This window comes from Athalia rosae, chromosome 6 (assembly GCF_917208135.1).
Source record: "Athalia rosae chromosome 6, iyAthRosa1.1, whole genome shotgun sequence".
NCBI classification, from domain to species: Eukaryota; Metazoa; Arthropoda; class Insecta; order Hymenoptera; family Athaliidae; genus Athalia; species Athalia rosae.
In genome coordinates, this window is record NC_064031.1 from 16,854,027 (window position 1) to 16,876,499 (window position 22,473).

The 22,473-nt window shown below is 41.2% G+C and overlaps 1 protein-coding gene across 9 annotated transcripts; it reads left to right on the forward strand.

Moving 5' to 3' along the window:
* Positions 1 to 2,474: 2,474 nt before the first annotated feature.
* Positions 2,475 to 16,774, forward strand: LOC105688655 (peroxidase-like). 9 transcript variants are annotated; one of them, XM_048656518.1, is made up of 15 exons: positions 2,475 to 2,620; positions 9,692 to 9,834; positions 10,640 to 10,799; positions 11,490 to 11,701; positions 12,534 to 12,710; positions 13,066 to 13,146; positions 13,751 to 13,947; positions 14,192 to 14,387; positions 14,624 to 14,821; positions 14,911 to 15,058; positions 15,161 to 15,323; positions 15,482 to 15,652; positions 15,747 to 15,945; positions 16,189 to 16,294; positions 16,383 to 16,774. In XM_048656518.1, the coding sequence occupies exons 2-15, from the start codon at positions 9,699 to 9,701 to the stop codon at positions 16,462 to 16,464; spliced, it is 2,226 nt and encodes a 741-aa protein (XP_048512475.1). In that variant the 5' UTR covers positions 2,475 to 2,620; positions 9,692 to 9,698; the 3' UTR covers positions 16,465 to 16,774. The 9 variants fall into 9 exon arrangements, with proteins under 9 accessions (XP_048512475.1, XP_048512479.1, XP_012260580.2 ...); XM_048656522.1 differs by lacking the exon at positions 2,475 to 2,620 and adding an exon at positions 6,653 to 6,804; XM_012405157.3 differs by lacking the exon at positions 2,475 to 2,620 and adding an exon at positions 8,202 to 8,372.
* Positions 16,775 to 22,473: the final 5,699 nt, after the last annotated feature.

Below are 22,473 nucleotides of genomic sequence, written 5' to 3' on the forward strand. Positions count from 1 at the left end.
GAAGCGCTGTAAATTGGAGCGGCAATCATGGTCGAGTTGCCGGCACAATGCGGCTGGCTACCTCGACTCAAGATCTTCCAGTACACCCGTTCAAACGTATCATTGTATAATATATATCATTACGCAATTCATTGACCGCTCAAAATCAATTCCGATTCATTATTACTCGTTGCATCGCATTCGCAACTTGTTGTATTTTAGAATACGAGTTACCAAATTTTGGTAGCTCTATACTCGAAATTGTGCGGCACACGTCAAGCAGTTGTGGCAGGTGGGCATTATGTGCGGTATCTATGCGGTAAAATTGTGCCGCGTTGACGTAACGATAATTGCAGTTATAAATACAGACACAATACACGAAATGCCACTCCTCGCATGCGAGTCTCTTTGTGGACCGTAATGTGAACTGCCCTTACATTCTCTGGATCAGCAACAGCGGTATCAAACTTATTGTGGATGCATGTACATACATGTCTAATTGTTACAGACCAGTTTCGCCTCTCATGGCAAACGGACCTTGGAACCTTCCACCTTCCAGTTCGGTAAACCGCTGATCGTTCGAACCAACAAAACGCGAGCTAATCGCTTACATCTGTATTAACTTTATTTCCATCGACTCGTCGCAAGATGCCGAACGCGTAATTTCAAAATTTAATAATATGTACCTGTCCTCATTTTTTCATTTTTCATTTTCTATAAACTCACGACTGCTTCGACACGTCCGAGGAATCGCTTCGAAGGATTTAAGGAGTACAGCACTCGGTTGTACATTTTTATACGACCGATTCATTTTTTATCGCATTTTTTTTTCTTTCACTATTTTTTATCCAGGCATACGTGCATCGTTACACCTGATGTGCGGCCCGCTCGCGGTGGTCAATTTGGGTAATGAAATGGCCACTGCGACGATGTGAATGGATTATATCACACTCGTAGTATGCCATCGAAGTTCAAAGGTACGAAATATCAAATTTCGCAAGGTTTAATTATGAGCTGAATACGAATCTCACCTGCAGCGTAATAACAAACAGGAACTCGAGATCTGCAACGCAGGCATAACTTCCAACGTTTGCCTGGATCCAGCCATCGAATTTAGATTGATCGCTCAATTTTCACCTCGTCCTGCGAATCTGTGGGAATTTTTTCTCGTGATGTAATTACGGCTGTTCTGATCGACGAATCGCATGTAAATCAGGGTCATACCCGGTTCACGGGGGTGTGCTCGAACCGCGTTCTTAATTTATGCCAATCGGTTACCATCCCGCGCTGCGGTCCGGAACCATCGCGAATTTGAGACTTGATTTTAGAAATTCAACTTGACCCTGGGGCATGCAATTAAGAGCTAAGGCCCCCCCCCCCCTCCCCCTCTCCCCTGCGAATTGCGTTATGCATTATAATGCCCGTGTATTTCATATATTTCGTATTTTTATATTATTATACCCGCGCCTTTCTCCTCCGCAGCTCGGGCAACGACAACGTCGACAACGGGCCTAGCTTTCATTCACGTATCCACATCGTTATGTTATATGTAACGTTCTTCGTAGACATACACCTGAATGCCGTAGCGGTGTAATGATTCTAATAATGACAATGATAATAATAATAATAATAATCGTTGCACGCGTGCGATACGAAATTTTAGATCACGCACATTTCGCACTTCCGCTCCGTCTAATTGCTGTGGAAATAAATCATAGAATCGAAATGCCGTAATCAGGTGGAGAAAACAAAAGTAGATTCTTGTGAGACGTACTCTATTTTCTCTGATCTGAGGTAAAATTATTTCTTTTCTTTGAACATATTTGATGGAAAAATCGATGAGATCACCAAGAAAAATGAACGGGACATACATCGTGAGCGCGATCAAGATATTTCACTTCGTCGTGAGTTATGGAATTTTTTTTCGTTCGTTCATTTTTTGGTCCAGTTTATTTCTAATCGCGTATATAATACCGCCCGGTGAGTTAGATATACATTCTCCATGTGAATCGGTCACATTTTGAGTAACGGCCCTAGGAAAATATTTCGAAACGATAAACAGAACTCAACGGTTCGCAGCAGCTGCAACGCTGCGGGTGCTTTTCTCACCTAGTTCGTAAATTTTCATTACAAGAACATTATAATATTTCACCCTCAAGTGACAAACACCAGGTTATTCAAAATTTTCGAACTTGTAATTATCCGATGATTTAGTACGAATCTATGGTGTCAGTTCGTTGTAATTGAGATATCACACTCTTGTACCGAAGCTGAATTCTCGTTTTATATCGTTACTCCGATTTAGAATAGTCTCTGTGCCAGACACGGCGAACCTTGTTTGAAGGAATTTTCGTTGCTTCCCGTATAATCTACGTATCGAGACAAAGATGATAATCTAATCTGTACAATATTTGGGGGTGATTTGCATAATAAATTTGGAAAGAGTCGGGCGAGCGTTGCTCTCCTCGTGTCTCGTTACTCCGGTCTGGCATCGCCTTCGGTGGGACTGCGTATCGCACCCACTTCAAGCTACCCGGGTAGGGCCCGCAGGACTTTCTACCGCTACTTATAAACTTCGTTCAAACACTCTAGTTGTTCAGTCTGTCCTGTCAACAATTACCGGATTATATCTCCTGTCCAGGTAAACCCTGAGCTTTTTCAATTTTTGCATAATTTTTCGAGTAACCGCCTGAATCGATCGGATTCTTTATGCTGTAAAAAGAGAAATTCTATTTCTTTCCATTCTTCTCGAATAGAGAGAAATTCGGGATTAGAATTTTGACGGGATAAATTAATTATACCATTTCATCCACAAAATTTATCTGCATATTTCTTTCGGTAAAATTACCAACGACCCGACGTGGTAACAAAATTTAAGATAGAAGACTGTGATTGCCACGTGTAATTACAATTCGAGTAATAGTCCAGTGAAGGTGATAAATGCGGAGCATCAAATTCATTAGCATCAAGTTATCGCGAGCTTGCGTCGTAAACGAAGAACACAGTGAAATATTTCTATCGCGAGGTTCGCGTGCATTTTTTGCCGTTGAATTTTTTTAAACTAACAGCATAGTTGTCATAGGCTTTTTTGTCTACACATTGTGGATAAAACAGTCAATTTTTAAGGTACTTGACGTTTTAAAATATTTTCGACCTGTCGAAACTACGACGAGTAGTTTTCATTTTACTTTTCCATTTTTTTCAAACTAGAGAAATAGCACGGTGCAAGTTGGTTCGCTCCTGGTTTTTATCAGTTGATCAATTGAAAGAAAGAACAACTTCCAAATGAACAATATCTTTTACAAGAAGGTCAGATCGGTATGTTGTACCTATGATATAGCAAACAGGAACTAAAGTAAATCGAAATCAAGTCACGTTCGGAGCATTGATCGTTGTCGGAAAATCCTTGAACGTTCTAATACACTTTGTTCAATTCTGTATTGAAGCCATAATTTAAATATACGGAACTGAATATTAGTGTGAGTTGAACAAAATTTTTTTTTTTTATTTTCTCAGCATGGGGGCAGAATTTGTACCTTATAAAAAAAGAAAATTCTTCAAATGTAAAAAAAATTTTTTACTTGATAATTTGAGGCAGCCCATTCGTTTTTTGAATAAATAATTAATCAAGTGGGGTACCTCCAGCAATAAAATTTTTTCTACCTAATGATTACTCGATCGATTGCACGAGGAGATGATTTTGGCTTTCAGATTTGGATTCCTGAGCTGATTATACGTGAGATTACTCTTGAAAAAATTCCATTTTTGAGCGAAAAACAAATCATTGTTTTCATTGGGTTTAATACGCTTTTCTGACGTATTTTGACCTCAGAAATCCGAATCCGGAGGAAAAATTGACCTATCTCAAAAATTGACCGAGTTATCGCCAATTTTCAGCTTTTTGGGGTCAAAAATAAAAAATTCATTTTTTAGTCTATCTTATTGTAATTTGAGCTCAGGAATCCGAATCTGGAAGAAAAATTGATCTATCTATGAAATTTATCGAGTTATCGCCATTTTTAGGCATTTTTTTGCATAAATTTGAGGATATCTCGAAGGGAAAAAATCGTAGCTCAATTTGGACAACGGATTCGTGTTCCTGAGGTCAAAATACATAAGAAAAGTGCCATACGATCATTTTTGAAAAATAAAAATTTTTGGTCAAAATTTGAAAAAATCGTAAGGGGTACCCCTTGGAAAAATCTCAAATTTTGACCAAAAATTTTTATTTTTTAAAATGGATCGTATGGCACTTTTCTTATGTATTTTGACCTCAGGAACACGAATCCGTTGTCCAAATTGAGCTACGATTTTTTCCCTGCGAGATATCCTCAAATTTATGTGAAAAAATGCGAAAAAATGGGGATAACTCGGTCATTTTTGCAGATAGATCAATTTTTCTTCCGGATTCGGATTCCTGATCTCAAATTACATTGAGATAGACCAAAAAATAAATTTTTTATTTTTGACCCCAAAAAGCTGAAAATTGGCGATAACTCGGTCAATTTCCTAGATAGATCAATTTTTCTTCCAGATTCGTGTTCCTGAGGTCAAAATACGTAAGAAAAGTGCCATACGATCAATTTTTTTAAATAAAAATTTTTGGCCAAAATTTGAGATTTTTCCAAGGGGTACCCCTTACGATTTTCTCGTAGAGATTCTTATCCCGAAATTGCCTATCGACACTGTCGGCGAGACCGAGTGGGGCGGACGTGGATTACCATCGACGAAGTTGCGGCTGCAGAACTTTGCCGAACATTATGATATTTACACCGAAACGAGGGTTCGCCGTGAACTCCTATTGGTCGATACACCGTACGTATCCTCGAAAACGGATAATATCCCAGCTCGAACGGATAATATCCCGAGCGGTTTGTTGTGAGACGTCACCTCTGCTCAGCCCCGAAGGTGACGTCTCACAACAAAGCGCTACGCTGCTGGCTACCTGACTCCAGCAAAGCTCGGGCTGGATACCACGTTCTCGTAGACCGAGAAATTCGAATATTTCGCTCCATGCATAGATCCGACGAAGCAAAGTGGGTCTACGACTAAAATTACTGGATATATCTTATAATTTTTTTTCAACCCACCCTACTAAATATATCACCGCATAGAATACCTCGTTTATTTTTTTCATTTCAACAAGGCGTGCAAGGTGAACAAAAATTTGAAAGTTGGACAAAAAAATTAACTGAACATTGTTCTTTCATTCATATAAAAAAATAATTTCCCAATACATGAATAATACACCGGTATGCTCACGATAAAATTAGACTTTCGTAACATACTTCGTTAGAATTCTACACCTCTAAAATTTTAAGTCGCAAGCTCGTGACCTGATTAGCCGCGACTGTGAGATAACATTTGGCCGGAAATTTTAATCACCCACGCACCGAAAGCTGATCGTATTATAGGTGTTACACCGCATATCAATCCTCGGAAATTAAACCGCCCAGATATCCGTGTTTAATTTATGAGTTATGACCGGTCATGATTTACGGTAGTACACAGCGATTCGGCATTGGGCCAACATTGCATCATCGTATACCTGGAACATTAATTTCGGGTGGCCAGGAACAACCGGGATCCGGTTGACCTTAAGATTTCGACTACAGTTTCGATACACTCAACGACTATCGGATTAGGTAACGCTTCTCATTTTCATGAATCATTACCCGCGGCAGTAGCACCTTGTCAAATGGACTCGCTTCGCAGTTTATTGCACCGTCACACGGTCCGGGATCGAATCAGAATTTCAATTGGGCCCTTCGAATGCCCCGACAAGGTCGCGTTTATCGATCAACCGTAACGAGATCAATGAGACGGAAGCTACGGTTCTCAAAACATCGCAATTTCCTCTTTCCTAATTCGTTCGACGATTTATATATTGCTCGTATGTCGTACCAACAAAACCCCAGGCGTGGATAACGCGATGCAATTCCAGTTTTCCCGTTCAGAAAAGAAGAAAAGAAACGAAGTAAAATGTAATACCGTGAGAACGATCACGATCCATCGTGAATTCTAATATTACCGAACTATTTGAAAATGATACTGATTCGAAAAAGAACGAAATGATTGTAATTGTACGCTTCTGATTAAGCTACGTGTATTTCTACCGACATATTATCCGGCGAAGTGGAATTTTGTCTGCATACTTTTGCTTGTAATATCTGCTCACGAATTTAACAGCGATACGACATATCGTTCGCTATACTTCCCGCGACTTTACCAGGTTGTAATCATTAAAATACTTCAGCCGTGATATAGTTCTAGCCGTTTGTAATTGCAGTGCTGTACAGTTTTAATATCGCTTTAAAAATGCACGCAAAAATAATTAGCGGTAAACGAACGAACGCGCCGCGGAAGAGTACCTAGTGCAGAATTATCGGCTGTCACGTCGGATCTAATAGCGTGGCTGTGCTATGTTCTGATTTCATGCGCGAATAGTATTACGTGTCTAAGTGTAATATGTGGCAAAAAAATGTAACGAATGCCCTGTCGTTGCTCGTAGACGTATTGCGTCAATGATAAATTGGGGCTTCTAATTGCCACGAATAGAAAGATTTTTATAGCTATGAAATATCCGGCCGATTTTTACACGCGGTGCGTACAGTGACCCACATATTAACACGGGTATACGTATACGTCGGACCGTGAGTAAACGATCTTAATAATTCCGTCTGAGAAATATCATCGATTACCCCGCGATGATTACAAGAGTCGATCTACTGTCCGAACTATAGCTGCAGGCCGACACAGAAAATCGCTAATAGCTAACCGCGACTTTCCCGGTGCACATAACTCGCGATTTTATATAAGCGAAAGGTAAGGGAATCAAAATTTTAATCAAGTTATTACGGTATACCCGCAGGATAGGTCAGATGTGTAGCCGGAAATTATCACCGCGGAACAAACCATTTTACCTTGGTTTCCTCGGCAGAAAATTTACTTCGAAGGGTACGTGACGTGCAATTCACGCGTAAAAAGTATATCAACTCGGATATCATTGAACAGTGACGTGGGTGTTAGTACATGCGAATCTCATAATCTACATTACATAGGTATTTGTAAGTTTAAAGCGTCAATTTCGTGTGTGACCTGGTATACCAATTAGCATAATGGTTGTCAGTCATATTTTTGAACACCGAACAAAGTTCCAAGGTCTCAAAGAATTTCTTTGTACGCGTGTCCTTTTTGTTCAGAATGCAAGGTCGTACGTACGAACGACGATGCGACGAGCGCCGATTGAAAGAATTCTTTGTACTCGTTATATTATCACTGTTGTTTTTCGTTACGAATACACAGGCATTGCTCTAATTTCGGAGGGCGTCACCATAGAACAGAAACTCTTTATCAATCAATCATCAATTGTCACCACATCAGGTGTAAAGGGAATTAAAAAGGAAAAAAAAAACCGTCAAGTGAAGCAATATCGGTTAGCTCGGTGAAAATAATTAGAGAAAAAATATGTCACACTTCGGTTGTACGAAAGGTGCACTATTTTTAAGTATAAGTTGCCCGGGAAACGGACCCGTCACACGTGATCGCTAACATTATGCAAATACTATAAATCGATTAATTACGCAACAAGTTTGGATAAATATATTCGAAAGTTACGTATAACTTGAGACATTTCGATCGGGTGCACACGTGCAGAGCGGTACAGGCCGACCTATGGCGGCAAAACTTGATGTGAATTTGTCAGCCGTTCCGGAATTGCCCACGTTGCCCGATGCCCGTGTATCCATTCGTGAAAACGAGACCAGTTTTCAATTGACGGAATTTATTACACGCTAATAACTTCTCACCGACTTTAATCTACGTCGATCACTCTGGTTATATCACATTCACGATCTACTTAGGATGTTTGTTAACCCGATACGCGTATACAGGTATAGTTTCACACATGTGGTTTCTATAATTATTTACCAAGTAAGAGCGGCCACGACGTTATTGGATTTAATTAACAATAAAACCTCCGCTCGCACCGAAAAAATATGCATGACACACGAATAGTAAGTTGAATGTAATTGGAAAACGTAACCGAAGATCGATAAAAAAAATTAAATTAAATGACTGAATAAAGAAACGAATCGAACGACTTGAAATCGATTTTTCACGTTTTTTTAGTATTGTTTTTGTACCGCAATCGTGGATACAGTAGGTGCGCCGGACGACTTATGAAATTAGAACGAAGCATGTCTATTAGAATCAGATTTTCTCCAACCATCTGTCAGTTGTTGAGTAACAATAACGGCTACACGAAGGTATTATAATATCTGCAATATACCTACGTGTAACTGCGAAGGTAGTCTAAGCAAATCGACCTAATTACCACTCACGGGGTTCCGACCTTCGTTTCTTGGGAGCGCGGGATCTAACGTTAAAATTATGTAAGTAGAGGACTAATTTCCAACGGCCATCGATCAGCCATTCTTCGATACACCCAAATTTGGATCGTACGAATTCGAAATGATAATTATTAACGCCCGTCTTCGTCCGACCGTGAGTCGACGAGCAATAATTACACGTGAAAAATCAGACCGTAATTATTTCTAACGTGTCTTAATTACTGGCCATGAACTCACTGCTGAAAATATTTCTCACTGCGATTGCTGTGGTACCGCAGTAAACTTGAAACAATTATGTGCAATCTTTTCGCCGGGGAGTGGTCATAGCGATAACATTTTTTTTTTTTTATTATTTTTTACCATAACTTCAATCTGTTCCTCTTCGCAGCTTTCGATTCGCAATTACCTACGGTCACAATTTTTATCGTCGACAAATCGATCGATATCCGGGAATAAAAATCTCACGAGACAAGAATAATGCATGCAATCAACGTTGCGACTGATTAAATATCGAACAAAGAAAGACCAGCGCTGCAAATTCCTATGCGGGATAAAAAGCTCTCGCTTAGATATTTAGGGATATAGAAGCGAAAGCGTGAATGTTCTTTCTGCATATAATTCCGGGCTTCAGCCATGGCGAGTTTATCATCTAAAAACTGTCGAATTTTACGCTCATAAAGGTTTGATTGATTCAAAAATTATTCCGCCTAAAAAGTAAAAATTAATCAATCCTGAAGATAATTCGTGTAACAGGTGATTGGATGTATGTCGAGTAAATACGTAATAATGAATATTTGATCAATTGTTCTCATCGTGCTAAATAAAGTATAAAAGACAGCTGAAAAATTATAGATCTATTTCATACTTGTAATACCTCTCAAAGAACGAGCACTCTCACACCTTGGTTTTTTTTTTTTTTTTCTTTGATTGTTCATTCGAGAGCGATGAAAAAGTCGTTCGTATCGGGGACCAAATTTCTCTGACCTTAATCTAAATGTGTGTACAATATTTTAATTCTCAATTCTTTTTCAATTTAGCGATTGCAATTTTGCGAATTTGTTTGTCTTTCATTAAGATTGTTAGTTCTGTTTTTTAATATACGAAAACGTTTTCGAGAACCACCCGAACATCGATGGGAATCTGGGGATCACGAATTCGAGTCGAATACCACAAGTCCGCGTTTAGACTCCGATTGAGATAGAGTTACAGTTTCGAGCCTGATTACCACCGGATATCACATCACGTTCTTCTCCAACGCACGCTGAAAAGTCCGAGCTGATCGTAATTGCGATCGGTTATTTTTTTTTTTTTAACAATCATTTTCCACGTAACGTTACGTTGCTTATTTTTGGATTTTCCAGACTCGACATGGGCAGAAACGGACGAATTGCCTTCAGGGCAGGTATTCTCGGACTGCTCGTTCTAATCGCGTCGCAAGAAGTAACGACCGACGAAGATGTCTTGAACTTGACACCGAAGGGTGAAACCTCCGAGAGAGGACCAGGTAAATACAATGATCGCAAGAATGACGAGTCATTGACTCATTGTCGGTTGAGCAAACGGCTGGTCATAGCGAATGTAATAAGGTTCCACGGTCGTTCGGTGTCATTGATGTCGAATGAATGGAAAATGATTGACTGACGGGTTGTCTCAAAAGTGAATCTGCGGTGACAGTTTTAGAAAGCAAATAATATACACGATTCAGTCCGGCTACGGATCAAATTTGGTTGTATTCGAGTACCGGTTTGAGACAGATGATGTAGTACGTAGGCAAGGTAATGTTACTCAAGGATTTACGCGGCCACGGCCTGGCTATGAAATACCTATGCGGTCTTTGCCAATGGTGCTGAGACTAGGCGTCGCCTACCGATTGTGTAACAGGTAGACCATAACGCGCGGCCAACAAATGATGTCAGAGCATAATACATTCGTATCTCCCGTATACCACAAGTGTACATAATTCATTCTAATGTTCAAAGACACCGGGGGAGAAATTGTTATAATTAATGAAACAGGTGTACAACGGCCAATCTGAATCATGACTCGATACATGTAGATGTATATGAGCGCAGAACAACGTAAGCGTAAAATACCCAAGTCTCCTGCAAGTAACGCAACGTCGAGTGCTTAAAAAAATGGCCGATGGTTTTGCATTGTGTTTATCGTATGAACAACCGTGAAACGTTGTTATGCTATATCGATGTTGGGAAATTGCCCGTTCTTTGCAGCCAGCTCGATACGTTACAATGGTAACGAGAAAATCACCCGCAATCAATGCTAGATTCTAATCGTAATCGCTTCCATTTTAGGATCCAGGCACACCAGGGCACTCAGTTTTTTTTCCTACCTTCCTAATCCTGTCGATCATATCTACAATTTCTTCGGATACCATCCGCATGTCGGTCAAATTCACCCCCCGAATACGGTGGTGCATCCGCAGCCACCGAGCATTGGAATTCCACCACCGTCGTGAGTATAAAGCTTTTTTCTTTCAATCGATTCGGTTACCCGTAGACGGATTTGTATGTATTTGTTAGCGGGATCGGTCAAAGGGTTTGTAATTATATCGAACGATAAACATGGAGAGAAAAAAAAAAAAGAAATTGCGAGACAAAAAATCTTCTCCAGAGTCGATTCCCCGCGATTTCGCATTATAAATACGTCTGGGTATTACGAGGAGCCTAATTACTCGCTTACGGTAATTGATCACGGAGTCCTCTCAAAATCTCTTGTAAAAAAAACAAAACCCGGAGGGATTCGATCAAATGTATAAGGAGAAAGCACGGTGGGTAGGATTTCACCGTTGCGGCGTGAAAGACGACCGTGAATAATACATACAAAAACGCATAATCTAGAAGTTATAATTACATAGAAAAAAGCAAACGATTTCGTTTTTGTTTGGAAATGTAATTAACTCTCCGATCAACGAGATTTCAATGAGCTGAATATAATTGTAGTATAAAAAATACATACACAACGAGATTCTTACCACTTGCCTAAAATCCGACACGAACGTCTCAATTTATTCGTCTTTTCGTCTATTTTGACGTGATAATGTTTCAAGTTTACCGCAGTGCATGGAATGAAAGAAAAACCTCGATTTTGTTGGCGATGATTTTTTTTTTTTTCTCAACTTTTATCCATTCATTGTGCAAAAAGGATTCCGATTAATTATGGCGGAGGTTCGGTGAACGCGCAACCGGGGCAACCGGGTCAAGGAGGTCAAGCAACCTGCGGCGACAGATTCGACGGAGTCTGTGCGAAGTCCAGGTACAGGACGCTGGACGGGTCCTGCAACAATCTTTATCAGCCAACTTGGGGCCAGGCAAATACTCGCTATTCTCGACTGTTGCCTGCCAATTACGCGGATGGTAATTATGCTACATATTTTCATCGTTGTATCGCGTACGGCGAATTTTAAATTGGCGAACGGAATATCGCTGTTGTAATTTACACGCAACTCGCGAATGATTATCACGTTTCGACCCGTCGCGAAATTATTTCGTATACATGCGACGATGAGTCTCATAAAACTGATCCAACGTCATTGTTCTTTGAGAAGTTATTCATATTTGAACGTAGCCAGGCTATTCAATTCAACGCTCTAGAGTTTTCGGAGAACTTATTCGTAGCAAAGATTCTTATCCGTACAGTACAATAAACTTGTCGGATGCCCCGTTGACATATACAATATCTTTATTCGCGTGTCTGCTCTGATGTAAAATATTTCGAAAGAAGAATTGTCAAACTTTCTACTATAATTTGATATTTGTACACACACATCCCACCGCGGTAAATATAGTATACGTGTGCGCCTCTTTCGATTGGTTTTACGACCGAAATTTGCGGTTGAGAAAAATAACTGCAGCCTTCGTCCGATCGAATCGGAGTCACCAATTTCGCTGCGACTCCGATGAGACGACGAGCGAACGAACGAACGAAATGGTCATATTCCTCGGTGAAATTTGACGAATTAGCAAATTCTCAGTCCGTAATTCAGAAAGTCACGTGTCTTGCGGTCAGACCACTTTCTTCGAATACAATATATGCTTACGAGCGCAGGAGGTCGAATTACCGGAAATCTTAGGGAAACAAACGTACGCCGCGAGTTGGCTGGCTGGTTTCGTTTCCTTTTTGGGTCATATCGAGATGGGAACGAGGCGAGGTATTAGAATTTCGCGTAATTCTTTCATTCTCTCACAGGAATTCACGAACCGACTCGGTCAGTCAGCGGGAATGACTTACCTCTTTCCTTGGACGTTAGCCGCACGGTTTTCGGTGAATTAGACGTCGACGATCCCCAAAGGACACTCGGTTTCATGCAATATGGACAAATCATCACGCACGATATGGCGATGATTGACGGAACGACGCAGTCCAGTAAGTCGCATTCGATTTTTTCTCTTACGTCGCCCATACTTTACCATTCCTAATAAATAATAAAAGCGCAAGAACCAAAGACCCAACGCAAGACCGGAGGCCGGAATCCAATCCCCGTAATTTCTATCCACGGAGAAAGTAGATTACTCTTAAAATGAGTTATCTCGAGATCTGGAATCGTGGTCAAAGTGGATTATATCAAACCCACTCATGCCCTGAAAGGATCATTAGCAGTTCACTCACGAAAATTTTAAACGAGTGATCTAATGCCTTGGGAATTTTTATTCAAACCGTGTGGTTTTCTCTTTTATTTTTTTCAACATGTCAGCATCGTTATTCGAAAATTTTCCCAAAGATTTGCAGAACAATACCTGTCCGTCAAAAGCCAACTCTGCATCGACTGCATGCCCTTATGCTTCTTCCGAATCTATGCAGAGTACGTAAAAAGGTTTGATTCTGTACGGGTATTTGTGTATCTCTGTGAGTTTGTCATTTATCAACTTCTCTGCTTTACAGTTTGGACACATCTGAATCTGCAATCATTTTCTACCGACATATGTGATAACAAAAGTTCGAATATCAAATGAATTGAAATAAATGCCATGGCGAATATTCTGTTCCTTCTCGTCCTCGTGTTTGCTCCTTCCCTCCCTCATTCTTCGTGCTTTTTCCGTCTACCTCATCTTATAGTCTTACCGTTGCCGTGGATTAATCTTCTTCTTTTTTTCCATCATCCACTGCCTCATCTCCGATCAATAGATCCACCCGAAAATTAAGTGTGCCATCAACTTCTCATTTCCTATGTTGTCCGTTCTTTGGAATTTTTTACCCGTACTAATTTTTGCTTTAAAATTTTTCACCGAGTGTCTTGTGATTTGTTTCTAATCTACGTGCAATTGTTGTATTATCTTTTTCCAAAATTCAACATCAGAATGCAAATCATATTCGAACGCGACGAGGGTATTTTTTTTTTTGTGTCTGTGTTGGGTGGATAATTCTGTGAGAGAACGTTTTTACTCATGTAATTAATTATCGTGCAGAACCTCACGCGACGAAATGCTGCTCCGACCAAGGTCAGTTCATACCGGAAGCTTTGGACAGTCCGTTGTGCTACCCTATATCGGTACCGGACCACGATCCGGTTTACGCCGGTACCGGAACGAAGTGCATGAACTTTGTTCGTAGTACAACTGACCTCGACCGTGGCTGCTCCTCGCAGTATGAGCCGGCAGAACAGGTCTGTATAATAAACTCGTACTACTCGACTTACTCAAAGTCACCTTTAAAGTAGTTTCTATGTAATCGGCTATACATTATTCCGCGCCTCTCACACGACTCGGTGCAGTTCAGGTGGCGACCTTCCCATTCCTTATGCAAGATTTCGACCACGAGTACCGACGATTGTTTCGAATAACCGACGCCGAAAAACTTGTACATTCGACAATTAGAAAGTTGGTTTATTTTTTGTCTTATTTTTGCAGCTAACAACTGTAACGCACTTCCTCGATTTGTCTGTGCTTTACGGTTCGAGCAAGCAAACTTCAGCGAATATTCGCGAATGGAGGGGTGGTCGTCTGAGAGTCGAGGTTCGTAATGGAAAACAGTGGCCACCTTCCGCTCTGAACAAAACTGCAACTTGCGACACGCAAACTGAAGATGAGCCTTGCTATTTGGCAGGTGAGTCGTTCGAAAACATTTACAACATACCGCGACACGCCGAAAAAATGTACAGTCTGCCCCCTGGCCTCGCGACTCTTCATTCTCACATAAAAATTCAACTTTCTTTTACACTAATAAATTAGGCGAACCTCGGAGAGAGCATGACAAAGAATATTACCACAATCACGCTGTGTAACATTTCTACTAAAACTTACTTATTTATTTTTTCATTTTTTGTATTTCTCAAATCACAGGGGATGTCAGAGCCAATCAAAATCCTCAACTGACCGTTCTCCAGATCATCCTTCTACGCGAACACAATCGTCTCGCCGATAATCTCGCGCAAATCAATCCTCACTGGCCCGATGAAACCTTGTACCAAGAAGCGAGACGCATAAACATCGCTCAACACCAGCATATCACCTACTACGAGTGGCTAGTACTTCTGATTGGTCAGGCGTCGATTCTTTATTCCATAAAAAATTTGTATTCAACAAATATGTGCACGGTCTTCGTATACTAATGATCCTTTGTATTACAGGTGGCGAAAATTTAGAGTGCAATAAAATAATTTACGACACCAAAGGATACGTCAACGACTATTCGCCGAAGATAAATCCTAGTGTCCTCAACGAGCACTCGAACGCAGCTTTCAGATATTTGCATTCACTCATCGCCGGATATCTACAGTGAGTTGAATTTTTTCGTTAAATCGGTTGATTTCGCTTACAATTAGCACTCGCACGAAAGTATAACGTCGATCGTTTTTGCCACGCTCATCTTTTACGCAGATTGGTGAACGAGCACAGACAAGCGTACACGTACAATTCCCTACGACTCAGCGATTACTTGAACAGACCCGGAATCATTGAGGAGGGCAACAATATGGATGATCTCACTCGGGGACTTGGGTGTCAATCGGAAAAAGCTAGCGACCCGAATTTCGACCCCGAGGTAACGAGGAGGGTTTCTATGTTTTATCCGTTCGAAATGTGACGATGCGAAATCGCTTTTTCTGATCTTCGGAGATGACTCTTACAATATTTTATCGGTATCTCATTCGCTTCAAAAATTACCAAAGTATAGAATGTTGTTTTTTGTCTACTTCCCAGATCACAAGGTACCTTTTCCGAAGTGGACGACCGTTCGGTGGCAATCTCCAAGCCATCGATATTCACAGGAGCAGAGACCACGGTCTCGCCTCTTACAACCAATATCGTCAGTACTGTGGCCTTCCGAGAGCTCGTCAATGGTCAGATTATACCGACTACATATCTCCGGAAGTACGTTCGTGCCAACCATTTTCCAATTCACATCATCGATCCGTCGTAGTTGACGATTGATTAAAAATTACGAGCATTTTTATCTTTCTATCAGACCGTCGCGACACTTGCCCAACTGTACGAAAGTTACGAGGATGTGGACCTCACAGTTGGAGGCTCCCTGGAAAGACACGTGGAAGGTGCGCTGGTTGGACCAACTTTCCTCTGCATCCTTGACGAACAATTTTACCGAACGAGGGTTGGGGATCGATACTGGTTCGAAAATTCCGATTACGAAGTGGGATTCACACCTGGTAATTTTATTGACAAAAGTTTGCGTCAAATATCCAACGTATTATGATCCAAAAGTTACATGAATACCTAACAACTTAATTGTAAGTCATCGTTGCGACACCGCACCTTTGTAGTACAACGCATGAATATGTCACAAGGCCAAGCGTAACGAATTAATATTTCTGTAAGACTTGGGTATGATTTGTCATCGGTAATTAATATCATCATCAACATCATCATCATTATTATTATTATTATTACAGAACAATTGGCCGAAATTCGAAAGGCTAGCTTTTCGAAATTGATGTGTGACAACGGTGATAATATCCAACTTATGCAGCCCAGAGGATTTGAACAAATTTCCGACACGTGAGTTGAATTTGTTTTCAAAATTATAGAATTGAATTCTTTCGTTTGTTCGTCTTGATGTTGCTTAAATTTTCTTCAATTATTGCAGAAATCCACTTCTGAAGTGCTCGGATATACCCGGCATAAATTTGTTGTATTGGAAAGACGCCGATCCTTACTACCGCGGGTGAAATGAGCGCCCTGACGTCACCAAGTCACTAGAATAGAGTGATTCGATAAGATGAATTGTTTTGTTGCTCACTATGACAAGTTGAGTTGAGCCTATTAATTGCCAAACATTATATATCGCGAGCGAGCATTAATTTATGTAAAACTATTGTATAAAATTTCATAGTATACCTACGTCCTTACATACATGTGTAGATTATATGTCATCTAAAAATGTTGAAGTGATTACAGTTATAATTATAAATTAGGTGTGTAAATATAAAATCTACCGGTATTATAATCATAATTAAAATTATAATACATTCGTGTTTATATTTTAGTATTTTAATTATGTTTCTTCCAAATTGCTTAATCGTTCAAGTTTCGCAAACGCAAGCTTAATTACGTACGTACCTACGTTACGATGCACGCGTGTTCGAAACTTCGTTACCAAAATCTCAATTTACAAAACATATCCTCGAGCAATCGTATTTTCAAATATGTATAAATGATGCAACGATTGTGACGATTTCAGAGAAATGCAACGGCAGCTATTTCCATTAGGCCTCAATTTATTCCAGTTACAACTGATCAGTTGAAGTTTGTCCTTTCGTCGATCATGATTGTCGTTTTGTGCGGCAAATCGAAAATGCGCCGACCTTCGTTGGGCGCTTTGTTCTTGCTTTCGGCATTTTTGGCCAGCTCCCAAGTCTTCTGCGAAAGTCCCGAAGGTAAAGTGGCTATTGTTGAGGCTTCCGATGGAATAGAGAGCGGAGATGTTTCATTTATCGATGAAGACGTAATCGGAGATCAGGAGCAATGGAAAAGCGCTGAGCTCGAGTACGACGAATCAAACATTCTGGATAATCCTGTACTAGAGACTCCACCGATAGACGATGTAGTAGCTTATTGGGAGGCAATCTATGGAACACAAGACGTACCGGAATTCGAAGTACCGCCTCCCATTGAAGGTGACTCGGTTTTCATGGATCTAGAGAACCTCGCAGAGTCCGAAGACTTCGAAGATCACGTGGGTTCCACTATCCCGGTGCAGCGAGATGCTGGTGAGGATGTCGAGTCTGAAGAACGAAAATCCGAGGGCATGGACTACAAAGAAATGATGGGGGATGTTTACCGCGACAAAGATGGTACCGCATCTCTCACCAATATTGGAACGCTACGCGATATGGATGACGAAATGGAAAATGATTTTGAAAATTCAGGACACGTTCCATCAGTTCTACAACCAAGGTCCGTAAAGTTAACCAGCGATTCGGATGCGCTACTCGATTCTAAGAGAAAAGTGATTGAATCGAAAAAAGACTTAATCAGAGTCGCTGCTACGGGGGGCACCAGAGCAGAACTCAGCAACGCGGTCCACAGGACCATTGAAGCTAAAAAGGACTTGATTGATTCCGTAGTTTCTACGCAAGCTCGTACGATCGAGAATAAAAATAATTGGATAGATTCGGTGACTTCCTGCAAATCTAAGCAAATGATCGAGGCCAAGAAAGATCTAATTGATTCGGTGATCTCATCTAAAGCTGCTCTGATCAAGACCAAAAAGGATTTGATCGATTCGGCAGTGTCTTCCAAAGCTAGCGCTCTCCAGCATAAGAAGGAATTGATTCAAACAGCGTCGACTAACTTGAAAAATCTTGTGAACGCTAAAGAAATTAGCAGAGTTCATACCGCGAATACCACAAGATCTCATTCAACTCGAACTAAAATTTCGAGTCATCGTAATAAGGTTCAATCTGTCTTGGATTCACAGCGAAAAATTATTCAAGGCAAAAAAGATATTATTCAGGCAGCCGCAGCGGGACGGGGCAAGGAAGAATTGACCGACGTGATCATCAAAACACTCGACGCAAAAAAGGATTTCGTCGATCTGGCGATAGCTGACAAGGCGAAACTCAGCCATTATGGCCACAGAGGGTTCACCGACATTTTTAAACACGGAGAACATGAGCAATTGAATCATGGGACTTTTAAAGAATTCCGAAGAACTCATAAAAACAAATCCGGTGGATCCCTGAACACTCGTTATCAAAATCGGGATCAAACCTTTATCAATTCACAGTCAGAATCTGAGAATATGAATCACCGAGTCAATCCTGAAGCGGATTCGGTGCACATCGACTTAGCAGCCTCGGGTAAAATTGAGACCGAAATCTCCTCAAATGTCGATATATTACACGATAGCAAAACCTCGCTTCATACGTCCTCGAATGTGGAGAGCAACATTGACTTGGGTGGGGAGATTGGATCCGAACAATCTTCTACATACGGTGAACACCAAGGGAGCGAATCTTTAACTCTTGACGAAAATATCGAAAGCGATGGGCATATTTCAAGCAATCTGGAGTCGGGTAAAATAGGAAGCATTGAAAACTCTGGTATACTTGACCTGAAATTGTCAGGTAGTACTGCGACCAAATTAGATCTAGGAACCGCAATTAATCATCACGGAGAAGGTGGCTCTGTGATGTTCGATAAAGAGATTGAAGGCAGAGGGCAGATTTCGAGTCATTTGGATTCAGGTTTGTTTGATAACACGGGGTTGAAACAATCGGGGCAACTTGATCTCTCTGTGGTTGGAGGAATCGAAAAGCACCTTGGTACTGAAAATATAATGAATCATCATGAGAAGAGCAGCTCTCTGACACTCGATAAAAATCTGCAAATCGATGGCGAGATTTCGAGCAATCTAGAGACGAGTTTGAGCGGAGCTGCAATTTCGGAGGGTTCGGGGTTACTTGATTTGGGTGTATCGGGAAACATTGAATCAGAATTCGCCTCAGGAATCACGGTGAGTCAGGAGAAGAAAAATATTCTTCATCCATCGTCAATCGAGATCAATCGAGATGCGAAATACGCCACTGTCGGTCGTCTCAGTGCTGAAAGTTCCGACGATGATAACGGAAGAATAAGAACGTCACTGAATTCCGAGATTCAGAGCAGCCATGAGCTTTCAGGCTCTTTAGACCTCCTGAATTCTCCGGAAATAAAAGTTTCTAAAAGTGCGGATATTTCCGCGACGTTGGACTCAGAAATATCGATCGACAAAAATATTGAACTCGGGAGTAATCTTCATTCTGAACAGGAGACAAGGACGACATTCAGCTCTGGGGTCATTCGATCATCTGCCGAAGATGAGTCACACGCGGACAGTCGCGAAGGACATGCTGAGCTGAAGATTTCAGATCATTCACAAATTGGTCATGCAAATAGTAAAACAGGACGCTGTGGAATAAGCGGCAAGTTATGTATAGATTCAAACGTGAACAACGCAGCTAGGCTGAGTCAACAAGGGAAAATAGAGTTCGAAGTTCAGGACGAGTTCCATGAACACTCTGAAGATACCAACAACCCGCCGAATGACGGAGAAACTTTAATACCTGCTCTGGATCTCTCTGTGATTACCGAAGATCAACGATCAATCGAGCAGCCAGAATACCTTGAAGAAACTAGTCATTCGAAAGAAACTAGAGATAAAGACTTTATCGAAGACAACGAAGGACATATCGAGAATGCTGAGAACGACGAGGAGGACCAGCGGAATCTTGATAGGACGGCTGCCTCCGAAACAAATATTGGATTCGGTAGTAAATTTGTTTCGAAATTATCTCTCGACCACGGAATCAGTTTCGCAGATCTGAAGAAAACGGACCACGTCTCTGATCACTACGATGTCGAAAATAAATTTCTGAAAGATCTAATCGAACATCACGACAATTTATTCGGAATATCGTCAGGGGAACAAACGTCCGGAGAAATAGAGACTGTTCTTACCGCAAACAAGGAATTGACAAACGATCGGAATGAAAATAGTGACGTTAGTAGCATTGACTTGCAGAACAAGTTCGAGTCTTCTTCAAATATCGGTAATCCAGACGACGATTCGGACGGTGAATTACAGAGTTCAACGAACGAGGAAAATGTTGAAAAATATTACGACGACGATTTTGATAACGAAGAAGAATTTTACTACGAAACGGAAAACTCTCCGCGTTTTTTCACTAGTCAACCCAACGAGGTGAGATTCCGTAAACTTATTTTATCTTAATTATACTCGGTAAATTTCCACCACCGATTTACAGAAAATGGAGATCGATAGGGCAGCCGCACTCTGTTCCAACGCTCACTGTCGTCTGATAAATTTGGATGTCAACTGCACCGGAAGTCTGGCGTTCTTGAACCCCGAGTGTCTGCAGCTGAACACAAATCTGTGGCATCCTCTAGGCAAATACTGAGTTGAATATTTTACTTGATGTTAAATCTGTAGATCCGCTAACGAAATTTCCTCTCAACAGCGAACGATTCGAGATCACCGATCACTCTACAGGCTGTGAAATCGTATTTCAGTCACGGGCAGGCATTAGCAAAAAAAATGCAGAAGCGGGCAAAGTGGCTCTGCGACAAGGGCCTGATGCCAAAAGCTCATACGTCCGCTATGCTGCATTTGATAAACAATTTGGCGACCGAGAGCACGGTCGGGATAAATCAGAAATCGGAATTCTGTCTCTTCGGTACAAAGCTGTTACAACGAAGACTTTCCACAGAGTACGTGCAGCGATATATTTGGGGGCGTAATCAGCGAGGGATGACTAAAAAAATCCTCAATACTATTCCGAATTGGTTTCAGTTTTAACATCACTCCGAACACTTTCTCAGAGTTTTTGAGGCAACACACGCTTCGAGTTGTCGGAGCGGGACTTTGCCACAACCGTGCGAAACGATGCCCCGTAGATCAGATCTACAGGAGCTTCGACGGATCCTGCAACAATCAACGCCAGCCCACCTGGGGACAAACCAATACCGCCTTTGCCAGGCTTCTACCAGCCCGGTATTCCGATGGTGAGGCGATCCCAGTATTTATTTATTTTTCAGGCTTTGAAAAATCTACGATTTTCAAAAATTGACAAGAGCTTTATTTCAGGAATTCACGAACTCCCGAAGAGTGTCACCGGGCGAAAGTTGCCGAATGCGCGATCCCTGAGCGTTCATTGCTTCTCGCGGCAATTTGTGAGCGATCAAAAATTAACCCTGGCCGTACCCCAATGGGGTCAAATCCTTTCCCATGATCTCGCTATGCAGAATATTGACCAAAGTGGTGAGGCTCCGATCCTTTCGATAATTGAAAAATTTTTACTTGGGTCAGAAAAATAATCCGATATATTTTTATTTCTTGCTTGCCAATGATACAGTCGAAGGTGGAATAGAATGCTGTGCGAATGGACGACAATTGCCTAAAAAATTACAGCACCACTCATGCCTACCGATAGACATATCTGCAAATGACAAATTTTATTCGAAGTTCGATCAACGGTGCATGAACTTTGTAAGGTCGATGACCGTCTCCAGAGAGGATTGTACGCTGGGACCAGCTGAACAGGTTCGTCTTCGAATTTAGATTTTCGCATTCGAGCTTGGGAGTACGAGTAAATTGACCTTGCTTGATTTTCGAAGGTGAATACCGTAAGCAGTTATCTGGATGCTTCGCCGCTCTACGGATCGGATAAAGAAACATGCGACCGATTACGGTCGTTCACGGGTGGCAGAATGCTGGTAGAAATTCGTCGAGGTCGAGAAATTCTTCCAACGTTGACGAACTACAGTTCACGATTCTGCGACGTGATGTCTTCGAAGGAAATCTGTTATAGTGCAGGTATCCTTATTTCGTACCCACTACCACTGTCCATTATCTCGCTAGAAAAATTGCCCTTCATGATTTGCTCTTCGTATATTAATCGTTAACGCTTCTGCAGGAGATATTCGCGTTAATCAGAATCCGCAGCTGGCCATATTACAAACAATATTGGTGAGGGAACACAATAAAATAGCGGACGAACTCCAAAAGTTAAATCCACACTGGGACGACGACAAGATATTTCAGGAAACAAGGAAAATCGTTATCGCAATGTACCAACACATAACGTATAACGAATGGTTACCGCTTGTCATTGGTAATATTTTGTGTCTGAATTTTTTAAAGGACCTAAACGAGAGGCAACAAAAAAAATCCGAAT

Bases quoted from the DNA above. Each gene is read 5' to 3' on its own strand.
- LOC105688655 (XM_048656518.1), top strand. From the start codon at position 9,699: ATGGGCAGAAACGGACGAATTGCCTTCAGGGCAGGTATTCTCGGACTG. The intron at 11,702-12,533 runs GTAATTATGCTA...ATTCTCTCACAG, and splicing joins GCCTGCCAATTACGCGGATG to GAATTCACGAACCGACTCGG. The intron at 14,822-14,910 runs GTCAGGCGTCGA...TTTGTATTACAG, and splicing joins GTGGCTAGTACTTCTGATTG to GTGGCGAAAATTTAGAGTGC.